The sequence below is a fragment of the Aptenodytes patagonicus genome, chromosome 3, assembly GCF_965638725.1.
Source record: "Aptenodytes patagonicus chromosome 3, bAptPat1.pri.cur, whole genome shotgun sequence".
NCBI lineage: Eukaryota > Metazoa > Chordata > Aves > Sphenisciformes > Spheniscidae > Aptenodytes > Aptenodytes patagonicus.
In genome coordinates this window covers 24,736,767-24,750,814 of record NC_134951.1, presented here as the reverse complement: position 1 = coordinate 24,750,814, position 14,048 = coordinate 24,736,767, and the positions used below count along the sequence as shown (strand labels likewise).

The window sequence follows — 14,048 nt, the reverse complement described above, 5'->3', positions numbered from 1 at the left end:
GCCTTCTCTTCCCTAGGCTGAACAGTCCCAGCTCTCTCAGCCTATCCTCATAGGAGAGATGCTCCTGTCCCTTCATCATCTAACGGCCCTGTGCTGGACTCTGTCCAGTATGTCCGTGTTTCTCTTGTACTAGGGAGCCCAGAAACTGGACCCACCACTCCAAGTGTGGCCTCACCAGCACTGAGCAGAGAGGAAGGATTGCTGAGCATGCCGAGCACTGTGAATTTAATTCTAGGGGTGAGTGTGCAAGGGCTCGCTGTGGGTGCTGTACACACAGTGGGGGGCTATACATACCAAACGTGCTGAAAGGATAGCCACTGCAATCAAAGCAGCACGTCTTTTTTGTGCACCTATTCTCTCATCTTAACCAAACTCCTTCTGAAACTACTAATATATTAATTCTACTCTTTGCCACAACCATTCTGAGTTTTTATTTTCTTTTTCCTGTTTCTCTCCATACTCTTTACAGGACTTTATGGAAAGGAAATGTATATCAATGTCTAGAAGAAAGGAAGTAGCTGGAACTGACTACAGTATATCAGGAACAATACACCTGTATTATATAAAGATTGTGATTTCCCTTTCCTAAGACACTTTTGTGAATGGAAGTCAAACACGCGCTGACCTTTTTTGCTATTACATCACTCAGAAAACACATCTGCTGGGCTGTCTGCAATCATATCACAAAGGGGTTTTGTTATGTTTTTTAAACAAAGACAATACAATGTACTTTTTCCTTAACCTCATCTAGAAGTGTTTTGCCTGGAAATATTCCTAATAAGTCAGCCTGAGGCAAACACTAAATATACAATATTTCAGACTGATGACTGTGTAAAAGTTAATAGCGCTGTAAACAAGTTCCCAACACACAAGGTGTCAGAAACTTTACAATCTGCATCACTACCATACCATTCCTATACATAACAGCATTTAATGCATTAGCTGTTTCACAATTCCCCAAATTAGTCTTCTCACCCACATAAAATTATGGATTATTGAGGATAATTATCAGGGCTCCTATTTTTAGGATTAACATATTAGCTGACCTACATCCTAGTCTTTCTGTGACATTTTCACAGATCACCATGTTAGCTCACATTTAAGAACCGAGTAGATTTAATATGATATCAGTGTGTCATTGACTTTGCTTTTAATTTATGTTCTAATACATTCAGGCTTCAGTACTTTTTAACTCAGAAGTGAAAATACACAGATACAGAGGTGCCTCAGTAAAACATGACTAACCTCCATAAAGGAAGAAATCTCACTGTGTACCTTCAATTCTCTCACTAACACAGCACGTGTTCCTCGTTTTAGTATACATACTTCTTAGTTTCCATTTTAAATTACTTCAAGACAAGACTTTCTGCAACCAGAGAGCACTCTGGATGCTGTCAATCTGACAAAGTTCTCTTGTGAAGAAAGTCAGAACAGAGCACTTGCTGTTTGTAAACAAGCCTGGATATTTACACGCATTGAGCCATCTGAAAACAACAGGAGAAATTAGAGCTATTTGGGTACGGAAAACAGAATGACAGAAGTCGTGGGTCTTTCACTACATACATAAAGGCATCGAGCTTCAGTGACTGAACTGATCCACTACACTTTCTGCCCAGAGAGGAAGACACAAGGATCACAACTCTAATAGAGACTGTGAGGTGGATTTTCATCCTAGAAGATGAAAGATTACCCCTTTTCATTCATGGAGTCCCACAACAGGCTGCACAACCATTTTACCTGTGCATCCCATAGCATTTGTCCTTCTCAGGCTTCAAATCAAGATGCCTTGTAATGCAGTGACCATATTTCACATTCACTTTTAAATCTTTCCTTAACCTCCTTTATGCTGATAGACCAAAACCCAAATTGAAGTGCATGGCTGGAAAGTAACCCCCTCTGTAGAACAGAAGGTGACCCTGATGAATTGCACAAAGCTCTTCAGAGGCTGCATTCCCCCTCCCACCCGTTTCATCCCTTGGATTCCTTTGTTTGGTAAAATAGGTCAGTGCTCATAAAAACACCCCTTCAGGGCTGACTGCCTCACATGACCACAGCAGCCAACTATAAGGAATACGAACACTAACATGGGAGCAGCTGATTTGCACAACTTTCATGAGGCATGGAGAACTGAAATAACACACACAGACCAAACTGTAAGGAAAGGGACTACAAGATGAGTCAGAAAAATATGAATGCGTATTTCCCATCTCGGAGCTTCAGCGATCCTGAAATAGACTGCGACAGGCTCTATGAATATCTAGCTGCACAAAACTGGTGTCTTCAGAGGAAGATAAACAGGGAACGCTATGATCCTGGTCAATGCAACATAACCTCAAGCTCATAACGTAATTCAGTCTGGTTAACAGCTCTGCCCCATCCTTAACATCCTCTGTAGATATGCAACCCATGCATCCTTTCTTACCTATACTGCCAACGATGCCACTCGTGTTTTTGAAGTGGTCTTTTCTGGAAGAAGCTGAGTGACAGCAATTGCAGTCTTAAAACAGCTTAAATACACCAGTCCCTTTCAGAGAAGGCAACAGATTCACTTTACTACGCTACCCAGGTACATAAAGAAACTGAAACATCAAAAATGATGTTATGAGACTAGGATCGAGGCCTCACTCCTGTGACCCCAAAACAAAGAAAAATTTGCTATTCAGTGGTAAAAAAAAAAAGTTTTAAAGAGAACTGAAATCCAATGTCTGGCTTCAGATCAGAGATGACAGCTCAACAGGAAACCCACTGGGTTGAAGATTACAACGGGTGAAAGGAAATCTCTTTCCCAACACTTTTTTCAGATTCTTTGTTGCTTGAAAAAGAAAGAAAATATTGCATCCTGTACCTCTCCCAAACTAAGTCTTTATATGATCTAACACTGGACATATAATTTGTTCCAAGATTCAAGATACTGAGCTTGGCTCCTCAGTTAGAGACTGGCAGGATTTAGTAGCCGAGACATAGTGCCACACAAATGCAACTGCAGTGTTTACAGGGCCCACCTCATTAGAGAAGTATGACAACCATCGTTATGCAGCTCACACTAATAAGGCGCACCAGATCTCTGCCAGCTCTGCACTTTGCAAGGTTAGGTGTCTCTGTGCTAACACCTCACTTAAAAACTCAGGTTTCAACCTCTGAGTAAAGCCTCGCTGATTTTGAACTGAATTAACTATATATGTATGCAATACTGCAGGAAAGTTAGTGAGATGTACTGGAAGTACACAGACAAGCACCCGAACCAGCTCTGGAGAAGACAGTTCTGGTTCAGAAGTATTACCTGGGGTTCTCCTTTATACAAATTATTTTAGCCAATTACTTAGCTAGATACAAAACAACCAACTGTGATGCTAATGGAAAAAGGAGTCCTACTGTGAAATACATGAGCCGCACACATAGAAAAGGCTTCTCCTATCTGTACAGTAAAAATGGAGTTGTTATTTCAAATGAGATATACAGGAATCTCTACCAATAGGGAATTTTTGTCTTCCATAAACACCAGTACTAGGTAGTTGAGTGGAATTAACATTGTGCTATAAATACCGTATACTGCCTGTTACCACATAAATTTCTTGACTCTTGTAACACTGATGACCTGAGGGTTTAAGCTACGGGGCACAAATCAGTTTTCATATGTATCGTATGGTAAAATTGGGAACAGTATCAAAGTTTCTACTATCCTTCAAAGAGGGAAAACAAGTCTTTTCAGAAGTACTGAAAACTGCAGTAACCTTAGTTCAGCAGTTTTACAGAGAATTTCCGGAAAATATAATAGTGGAAAACTACTTCTGCCAAAATATACTGACATGCAAGTTCCTCAGGATGTTATCAAATCGTATCACTACATTACCTTCTGCTTTTGTGTAGACTGAGATGTTTCCATTTACCAAGCCAGCAAACAAGTATTGAGACATATATGTTAAACTCATAACAGTTGATTTTTCAGGAGTGAAAAAGTGTTGAAGTCGAATTTTCTTTGAGCCTTGGCAACTTTTGTAAATAGAAATGCTATAAAAAGAAGTAAGAAAAAAATAAACCTGTGAAATTATGTTTTATTTAGTTCTTATTAGAATATGCACAAAAGTGGTTTAGAATAAAATACTGGGGAAAGAAAAAGATTTTCTCCTTCCATTCATAGGAAGATGAGTATGGAAAGGAGTATCTTGACCCCCCAAAATATCTATGTAGACAATTTGCAATTACTTAACATTGACATATGACAACACTTTTCATATTATTTGTCTGGAGAAACATTTATTCAACAAAGACACATAATAAAAATTCTGCTCGAAGTCCTTATTTGAGTTTATCCAAAACTTTCTATTAGTTTAAAAAAAAAAAAAAAAGGATAAAGTGTTACCTGGAGAACTAGGGAAAAGAGAAGAAAAACCTCACTGCCAGACATCAATTACACTTAAAATTCCCACCATTCCTATAGATTATTATCATGGGTATGTTAGGAATATTGTATAGTTAAATCTGGAATTAATTGCACTTCACAAGCAAAGACAATCAGTACAATTAGATGTTGGAATTTCTGGAAACATGGCATCTTCCCTGGAGAATTTTGTTCTCCTTCATTTATAACGGTTAGAAACACCTTCAAAAATCACATGTAGTTACATACTTATGTTCTCACTAGCTATAACAGGATCTGTTTGCTTACTGACCTGTACGTTTAGAAAACGTAGCTTTGTTCTTCAATCTAAATCAAGTGATGACTCAGTAAGGTCATCAGTTCAAACAGAGGAAAATAATTCATGTCGATAGTAAACAGCAATATTATTTATTCGCATGACAAATCCTGCACAATATCACAGTGTAGAAGGTTAATGGGTTCCTCATTAACACTTTGTCATTCTGAAAATTTTCCAATACCTAAAGATTATGTTGTAACATTACAAAAGTAATATTTATATTTTGGTTACATTGTAACATTACAAAAACAATATTTGTATTTTTCAGACATGATGTATGATGAATTAATCCTCTGTCAAAGATACGCATTGTTTTAATTTCGAATACTACATAGTGTATTTTAAAATCACGTAGAGTGTATTTTTTCCTTGATTTAGGTGGAAAGGATAAGTTGAGGTCACTGGGATATCACATGGATACTTTTTTAAAAAGAGAACATTTTCTTGGAAGTATCTCACATAATTTTGCTATAGAATAGTAAACCTAATGAATAAATCATACACAATACACTAAAACTGAGAATCACCTTCCTTCTTCCATGCCAAGGCAAATAGTAGGCACATTAGACGCTTTTGCAAGAACGTTTTCAGAGTCGAGAGCCTTATTTTGCTCTTTCAGTTTCTCCTCCTCTGGTATGTAGACCATGCAGAGAATCCGTGATTCCACATTGAAGCACTCAATAACCTTGGGGCTGGAGCTTTGAAATGAGACTATTGCAATCTGGCCCATCTGATTAGTACAACTGCCAATCTGAATTGGAAAGAGGAAAGAAAAAAAAAAAAGACCGAGACTGATACCTGTCTCCAGGAAGATGAGCATTAACAAGAAGGAATGACTGGAATATTAATTAAAGAGTGCATCTCAAGTTATATGCATGAATATGAGTTTTCATGCATTAAGACATAAATGAGAAAATAATTCAGCACAAATACAAGAGATTTCAAAACATTATAGACACAAAATTGCCCTGTATACTCACAAAAACAGTCCTTTCTTTTCTGAAAGTAGGAATATTATGGCCTATTCTCACATCTGACTCATATGTATATACATAATGTAATGCAATTACAATAAGTACCTGTGTAATATATTATTTTAATAACTGGTGTTCCAAGTTATCTCAGATTCTCTTAAAACAGATAATATAGCTGAAGCCTGTCCTTTGCACAGTAACAGGTCTACAAATAAATGCTCTGACCCAACAGAAAGAGGGATTATTAATATAATCCCTTTCGTAAACTTGCTGATACAGGATCCTAAACTTCTCCCTGATCCAGAACTAAGTATCACCAATATATCCACAAATCTGTACATTTTAGGGATCTGGAAAGAGTAAAAAAAAAAGTCTGCCCAAGCAGCAGTGTTTTTATATAGTAATCTTTATGTTTATATGAAATGAAAAAACAGCAAAGTGAAAGAAAGAACATTTTGTGGCAGTAGAAAGATTTTATTGGTATATATCTGTGATGACTGTTTAGAAATAGCAAAGACAAAAAGAAATTGTACGGATCATCTTGAAAAAGACCACTGACAAAAGCTATTTCTAACTTCTACTTTTGATTCACAAGGGTTCCCTTAAAATTTCAGTATTGTAGTAACAAGAAAAGCTAGTGAAATCATTAGTGCTTTTTTTTTTTTTAAAAGTATTGGCTATCTCACTTTGTCTGCTGGAATATCTGCATATTTGAGGTCATAAAAACATGCCAGAATAGTTTTTTTTTTCCCCCTATGTACAGACTTAAACAGATTATTTATGGCTAAAACATTTTTAAAATATGGAAACAGACAATAGGACAGTGTGAGTTCATACAGGTTTTAGCAGCCCTCATTATAAATTAGCACATAAGTCACTTCTGAATGTGCTCAGCACTTTGGAATTCGTTCTGTGCCACACTAACAAACCACACACACATAAGCAACACCCTACAGAGAACAGCGAGATCACACGGACAAAATTATTAGCTATCCTTTATAGAAGTCCATCTCAAAACAAACAAACAAAAAAGAGAAGAAAACAACCCAAAATTTATTTCCATATGTTGCTCAGAGTCACAAAAAATAGTGCAGAGAAACAGGAAACAACCCACTTTTTAGCTTTTAAAGATTATGCTTACCCAAAGAAAACCATGTTCCACGGCACAGGAATCTGACTCTGTTTCACCAGAGAGGTACGGTTCAGGATTATAAGCAGCACATTCAACCTTCAAACAAAGGAAAGAGAACAGCTACCACATTAAAAAGATATGCCTGTTTCTGCCTAACGTAGTCTGTAATTAATTAAAGCATTTAAGGATATCAAAGAATCACAGAAGGCAAGAAGTCAGTTTAGTCCATCCAGCTTCCCACTGGCAGGGTCAGCTGCATGTCTGTTGTTCCCAACACATTCGTAATCTACTCTTACAGACATTAAAAGCCAAAGACTACAAATTCACTAGCTGATCTGCTCAAATGCTTCATGACCTTTATTAAGTTTTTCCAAATACCCAACCTAACGTCATCCTTGCTGTAATCGTTAGTCTGTTACTTCTTGTCTCAGCCACCAGGTACTTCCCTTTTGCAGTGTCCTTTTACGTATAAGGCTGATATACGTCATGACCCTGCCTGAGTCTCCTCTTCATTAGGCTAAATTAACATTATCACTTAATTACATTTAAAAATTGTAAAAATAATTGATTTTTTTAATTCTTGTTTTTAAAATTCTTGATTATTATCACTTTTCCAACTGGCACCTCTCCAGCAGATTGTCCTGGTTTTGGCTGGGATAGAGTTAATTTTCTTCCTAGTAGCTGGTACAGTGCTGTGGTTTGGATTTAGGATGAGAATAATGTTGATAACACACCGATGTTTTAGTTGTTGCTAGGTAGTGCTTACACTAGCCAAGGACTTTTCAGCTTCCCATGCTCTACCGACTGAGAAGGCTGCAGGTGCACAAGAAGCTGGGAGGGGGCACAGCCAAACTGGCCAAAGGGACATTCCATACCATGTGACGTCATGCTCAGGACATAAACTGGGGAAAGCTGGCCGGGGGGGCCGCTGCTCGGGGACTGGCTGGGCATCGGTCGGCGGGTGGTGAGCAATTGCACTGTGCATCACTTGCTTGGTGTATTCTTTTATCATTATTATTATTTTCCTTCCTTTTCTGTCCTACTAACCTGTCTTTATCTCAACCCGCGAATTTTACTTTTTTTTTTTTTCCCGATTCTCTCCCCCATCCCACGGGGTTGGGGGGCGTGAACGAATGGCTGTGTGGTGTTTAGCTGCCTGCCGGCTTAAACCATAACACAGATGTATCGGTTTCATATATTTGAGAGTGCAGAACTTTCTCACCTGAACACGCTATTCTAGCAGAGCTGTTAGCAGCACTACATCATGATTACCTCTTCTGAAGCCTGTTTGTACACATCCCATTTATTATTTGCTCTTTGTAACAGTATTACATTCTTAACCAATCCTTAGCTTGCTGGTCTATTAAAAATTACTTTTACAGACCTTCTACTCAACCACCTCCTCAATCTGTACTCGTGAAGCTCTTTACTTCTGCCTGAGCATACCATGTGTCTGTCCTACTGACTGTCATCCCTTTTTTTTCTTTTTTCCCCTCAAATTATTTCTCCAGGTGCTATATTCATTTTGAATGCTAATGCTGTCATCCATAATACTCCTACTCCCTCCTAATTTCATGTCATCATGTTAATGTCAGTAAATTAATAACCCTACTCATGATTTTATCATGCAGGCCATTTAAGAAAAACCTGAAAGCTACACCAGACTCAAGATCTATAATTAAGTCCATCCCAACTCTGAAAATCATTCAAGCGCCAAGGCTCTGAAAACAGGCATTTTTATGAACAGTCATGGATTTCTATTTTCCCTAATTTCCCTAATATCCATAGCAGAGCTCCGTAAAGCTTATGGAATAAGCTTTATATACTTAAAATATATACAAGCAATTCATAACCGTATAGAGAACAGAAATGTTTCTGATGAGGTGTGATACTACATTTTTAGACAAGTGTCCTGGTTTTGGCTGGGATAGAGTTAATTTTCTTCCTAGTAGCTGGCACGGTGCTGTGGTTTGGATTTAGGATGAGAATAATGTTGATAGCACACTGATGTTTTAGTTGTTGCTAAGCAGTGCTTACACTAGTCAAGGACTTTTCAGCTTCCCATGCTCTACCGACTGAGAAGGCTGCAGGTGCACAAGAAGCTGGGAGGGGGCACAGCCAAACTGGCCAAAGGGACATTCCATACCATGTGACGTCATGCTCAGTACATAAACTGGGGAAAGCTGGCCGGGGGGGCCGCTGCTCGGGGACTGGCTGGGCATCGGTCGGCGGGTGGTGAGCAATTGCACTGTGCATCACTTGCTTGGTGTATTATTATTATTATCATATTATTATTATTATCATTTTATTTCAATTATTAAACTGTTTTTATCTCAACCCACGAGTTTTTCTCACTTGTGCCCTTCCAGTTCTTTCCCCCATCCCAGCGGGGGGTGGGGTGGGGAGTGAGCAAGCGGCTGTGTGGTGCTTAGTTGCCGACTGAGGTTAAACCACGACAACAAGATTCTCTATAATTCACGCTAATGTTCTCGTCTCAGACATCAATGTCATTATGATTATATTGCAGTACTAGAGACCATTTGGTTAGTATTAACTTAGACAACTTCACCACAACCTGGAAACATCACCTCGCAACAGTGAATAATTAAATAAAAAAAAAATAGGAAACGAGCAGGCATTAAGTTAGAGTTCTAAATTCCCAGTTTACTTAATTTTCAAAAGTGCAAATTTCACAGATCTCCCTGAAGTCAGCAGGCATCACCAAGCAATTAGCAGTAGTAAAAATAATGTTGTGTATTCACCAAAGCAATTCACTATAAGGATAAAAGATGGAAACCGATAGATGAGAAGAAGAAAAAAGAAAAAAAAGAGCTATCCATGCCAGTCTTTGCATGTCTCATTTAACACATGCTGAAGCTATCTACTCATAGTGGTGATTTACAGTAGCTGTGACAGCTAAATACATCACTAGTGAAAGAAAAGACAGCCTGCATGCTGGATATTTCTCAGGCTGCTTTTTACATCTCTGTGTTACTTTGCATCTCGGTCAAAACCGATGATGACGTTTTTCCATAGTTAAACCCTGGTAGTTTAGCTCTCAATCCTGACAGAAGCCCTCTGCTTGGGGCGTATAGTTGCTCTGATGGAAGAAGTTGTTACAGGCTCCCTACACCACCGGGCAGCCTGAGGAGCACGCAGAGAGATAACAAGCAGGATCAGCCAAGCAAAGGGTCTCTTCCCACCCCAAGCTGTGGCCTGACACAAAAACTGCAGCTGAGGCTGCAGAAAACCACCAATAATACTTAGATGACCTTTTCCAGTAATATCGAGGACTTAGGAGCATCAGGCATGACAGCTGGGCTCACACCCACATTGTCTTTAGGAGCTGCAAAACTGGCAAAGTTGACCCGGAGCTCAAGCGAATACTACCACACACTGTATTCTCCTGAGGTGACCAAGGCAAAGACCATCACCCAACTGTATGAGCAACAGACTCTCCTTTCCTTTCAAAACAAGCAGATCCTCTTGTAACTTGATTACAGGAGTTGAGCCTGGGCCTTCAAGGCTCCTGGCATGGACCTACAGGACTTACAAACGCATAGGCTCTAAGGAAACATAAATACTTTAAGTTTCTGCAAAAAAATTAAATTAGCTTGGTTATTTCACCAGTGGTGACTTTAGAAAGCATTCAATACAGAAAAAGCTGACTGTTCAATAAGACAAGAATGACTATGGTTGTATGAGAGACCGGAGACTTTCAGTAGACTTTGGCTGCTGTAAACCGCAGCTCTGCTCTGAAAACCAGTATCATAGAATTGGCTTGATCTAACACTGTTACATATTTCAAACGCATTTCCAGCTAGCAGCTATTTCCCTCCAACATCCAGGCCTGTATATTCACACTTGAAGCGAAGCTGCCAGCTGATCTTCCCTCCTGTGTAGGCTGTCCTAGCAGTAAGGGTCTGCAGACTTACTGATTTAAGCAGTACCCGTGCGATGATGTTAACTTAACATTGCAATTCTGGCCATACATATACAATTTTATTTCCATTAGTGTTTTTGCACAAGCCTGACTGACGGTCAATAAGAAATCCTGTTGATGCACAGGAAAAAGTAGTATCCAGCACCCTTCCCTTCCATCTGTTGGTCTGGACATGCTGTACTTCTTTTCATCATTAAAGCCAGTGGTCAATATGACTCCAAACTGACATATTACCTTAGGAAATGAACCATTAAGACGATTTCTGTATCATTGTTCAGAACAGAACTACATTTTATATAAGACCCCATGAAACTGAATTTTTAAAATTATTTTAAAACTATTGCTCTCTGTGCACTAATGAAAATCAGAAATTTGAGGAGGATTCAACACAGTTACACCAGTACAGGACAGCTATCATGGAGATCAGATTCCTGCACTTTGTAAGCTGCAGGTTACTTTGGAGCCTCAAACAAACACTTGGAAACCTCAAGACCAATTCAAAATTCCAAGCAGTTCTGTTTTCATTGACTGATGAGCTTACATCTGAAAATGAATGTCATACTATATAAAAGTAAACACTATGTTCCTTAGTGCCTCAAAGATTGCAGTATTTTGCATTCCTGTGACCCTCTTGGACCTCCCACTGCTACTGGTCTTACACCAAGGTAGTAACTCAAGAGAACTAATAGATGTGAACTAACAGATGTATTTACAATATGGTATTCTTTAGCAGTTATATCACACAAGAAACGCAATTGTAATCTCATATAAAAATTCTGTTCACCTTAAACTCCTGTTGCTTGGCCATCATCACTGGCATATGTCTAACAAGGAGAGGATGTTTCTCCTTTTTGATTTGATTCCCATCATCTTCTACACAGAACCAGCCTAACAGGTTATCCTCCGCTGTAATGGAAAGAACAAACAACAAACATCCCACAATACTTTCACTGAGTAATCACTTACACCTCTCTACAGGAATAGAAAAGAATTCTGTTAGGATTGGTTAATACTGATCAGGCTGTTCTTATGCCATATGTGCATAAATAACAACATAAAACTATGAGCAAAAATTCAGTATAGTAGACTACATACATATTGATAATGCAAAAAAAGAACACCTTACACTAGCAAAATGTTACAGGTGTTCTCATAATGATCTTGTCAGTAGGTTATTAAAAGAGGAAAAGGCACATCAAACCTCTCCTCAGACTCTAGGAAATCTGTTTTGCGAATAGCATTTTTCTCTGCCTGTATAAGTGACATCACTACCAACTACTACTTATCTTAACTATAAGGATCCTCCTCCTGGAATGGTGGAGACATCCATTCTCTCTTCTTTTGTTTTTGTTATTTTGCCTGCCTTCAGTGAGATACCATAAAAGCACTGTATTTTGAGGATGTGCTGGTGAGACTTGCTTTCCAGTAAGTGCATATCCTCAATGTTTCTCAGCTTAGGCATTCAAAATCCCAGGTATCTTTGGAAACCTATACCCCCTGTGCAAACACAGGAGACTAATAACGTCACAGGACAGCACATTCTTTATTGCTCCCACTTAGATCAGGTTTGTTTGTGATAATCACTCCAGTGAAGACTACAGATTTACGTTAAAAAAACCCCCACAAACCTCCACCCAAAAAACTTCGAGTTTTACATATCCAGCTATAGAAATACTGCATTATATTAGAACTACACCCATAAGTTTATTTCATGCTCAGAAAGCTAAACAAATGAACCCAACAGCTTTACTGATATTTCCTAGCTAAAATCACTCTGAACTAAAATGGAGAAATTTGAACCTGAATTTCAAAGTTTAAAAAGTTCATAAGATCTGAAGAAATAAGTTTATAATGGAATAACTTCCTCACCTGTCTGTCCTGTAGTGTATCTCATTCTTGTTGATTTAGATATAACGATTAGTAACGTTTACCACAGATTTCATTAAAATACTGTAGAAATTATATTCCTTCACAATGAAACCCCCATCCTACCTATAACATCATTACTTTGTAGTGATACACAATCACTGCTATTTACTGTACTGCAATTTTAACATCCGCAGATAGATTTTCACCAAAAAAATCATTTTCTAGAAAATAAAAATTACACTGTACATGGAGAGCTATCTTAACATCATAGGAAATTTAAGTAACTAAGAATTACCAAGGGCCAGTTTAGCCATTTGTAAATTGTTGATCCAAGACTGTTTGATGGCAGGGGTAAATGTGTTGAACACGGCTGTAAAGAAAGTGGGCCGCCCAGACCTGCAAGACAAAAAAAAAGCCACTCTAAATGCACTGAGTATGAGATACAGTCAAGGCCAGAAATGTTGAGCAAGATGAAATTTCATTATTTTCTAATACTTAGACAAAGACACAGCTCCGATATAAGCATGCAGGCTACGATATGCCATATGCCCATCTTCCTACACTTTACATGAAATGGTATGAGAAGAACACCCTCCTTGGTGAAGGAATACAACAGTGGCTGTTCCCTATTAGCTGTCACTGCCACGGTTCCTCTCTTGCTTCTTGCATCTGGAACGCAGGGTTGAGGAATGGGAGAAAAACTACAATCCTGCCCTGGAACATGCAAGTTCCCAGCACTGTGGCATGAGAGCAGAAGTCAGAGGCTAGCTGCGGAGACAGAAGAGGGGGAAGAGCTACAGATTCCCAAATCCTCCCTGGTACATCTATACCTAATACATAAGCCCATTTAGAAAGTTTTGTAATCAAGATTACTACTGACTTGTCCTGTTTTCCTGGGAGTTGCAGCTGAATTCTACAGCGATCTGCCGCTCTGATTTCATCTTCTTTTTTCAAAATCAGTTTTTGTAAACCTGAGGTCCAGTCATGGGCTACAGATTGGTTTAAGTTCTGAAAAATTAAAAAAGCTAAGATTCAACGCCAGCCTACTGGCCTATTTCCAACAGGCTAACTAAGGTGATCTCTGCATATAACAAACAATTCCTGGCACCTGGGCCTCATTTAGTCCACATTTTAATCATGGATAATTTAGCCATATTTGTAAACACATTTCAAAAATATCTGTAAAAAATTTGCTAACATATTTTATCTGATGACTTAATCTCACATTGCTCAGAGTTTGATGATACACAAATGACACTCCCAAGCATGTGTCAGATTAAGAAATGTAAATTTGCATCAGGTGTACACACAACCCTTTTACTTCATTTCAATGGGTAGTTATACAGAACCCACAAATTCTGTTTCTAAAGAAAATCTCATGAAAACATCTACAAATCATACTGCCAATATGTTTTTGTTCAAATCTTTGAGTC

General features: G+C 38.6%; 1 protein-coding gene across 7 annotated transcripts in view; it reads right to left on the bottom strand.

Moving 5' to 3' along the window:
* The window catches only part of ARHGEF10 (Rho guanine nucleotide exchange factor 10), a 127,037-nt gene that overhangs the window by 29,034 nt on the left and 83,955 nt on the right, over nt 1–14,048 (bottom strand). For all 7 annotated transcript variants that reach the window (XM_076332892.1, XM_076332894.1, XM_076332895.1 and 4 more), the window contains 6 exons: nt 13,496–13,623; nt 12,911–13,011; nt 11,531–11,652; nt 6,813–6,899; nt 5,225–5,448; nt 3,851–4,008 (listed from right to left, as the gene is read on the bottom strand). In XM_076332892.1, the coding sequence (XP_076189007.1) occupies nt 3,851–4,008; nt 5,225–5,448; nt 6,813–6,899; nt 11,531–11,652; nt 12,911–13,011; nt 13,496–13,623 (820 nt within the window). The remainder of the gene's footprint in view (nt 1–3,850; nt 4,009–5,224; nt 5,449–6,812; nt 6,900–11,530; nt 11,653–12,910; nt 13,012–13,495; nt 13,624–14,048) is intronic.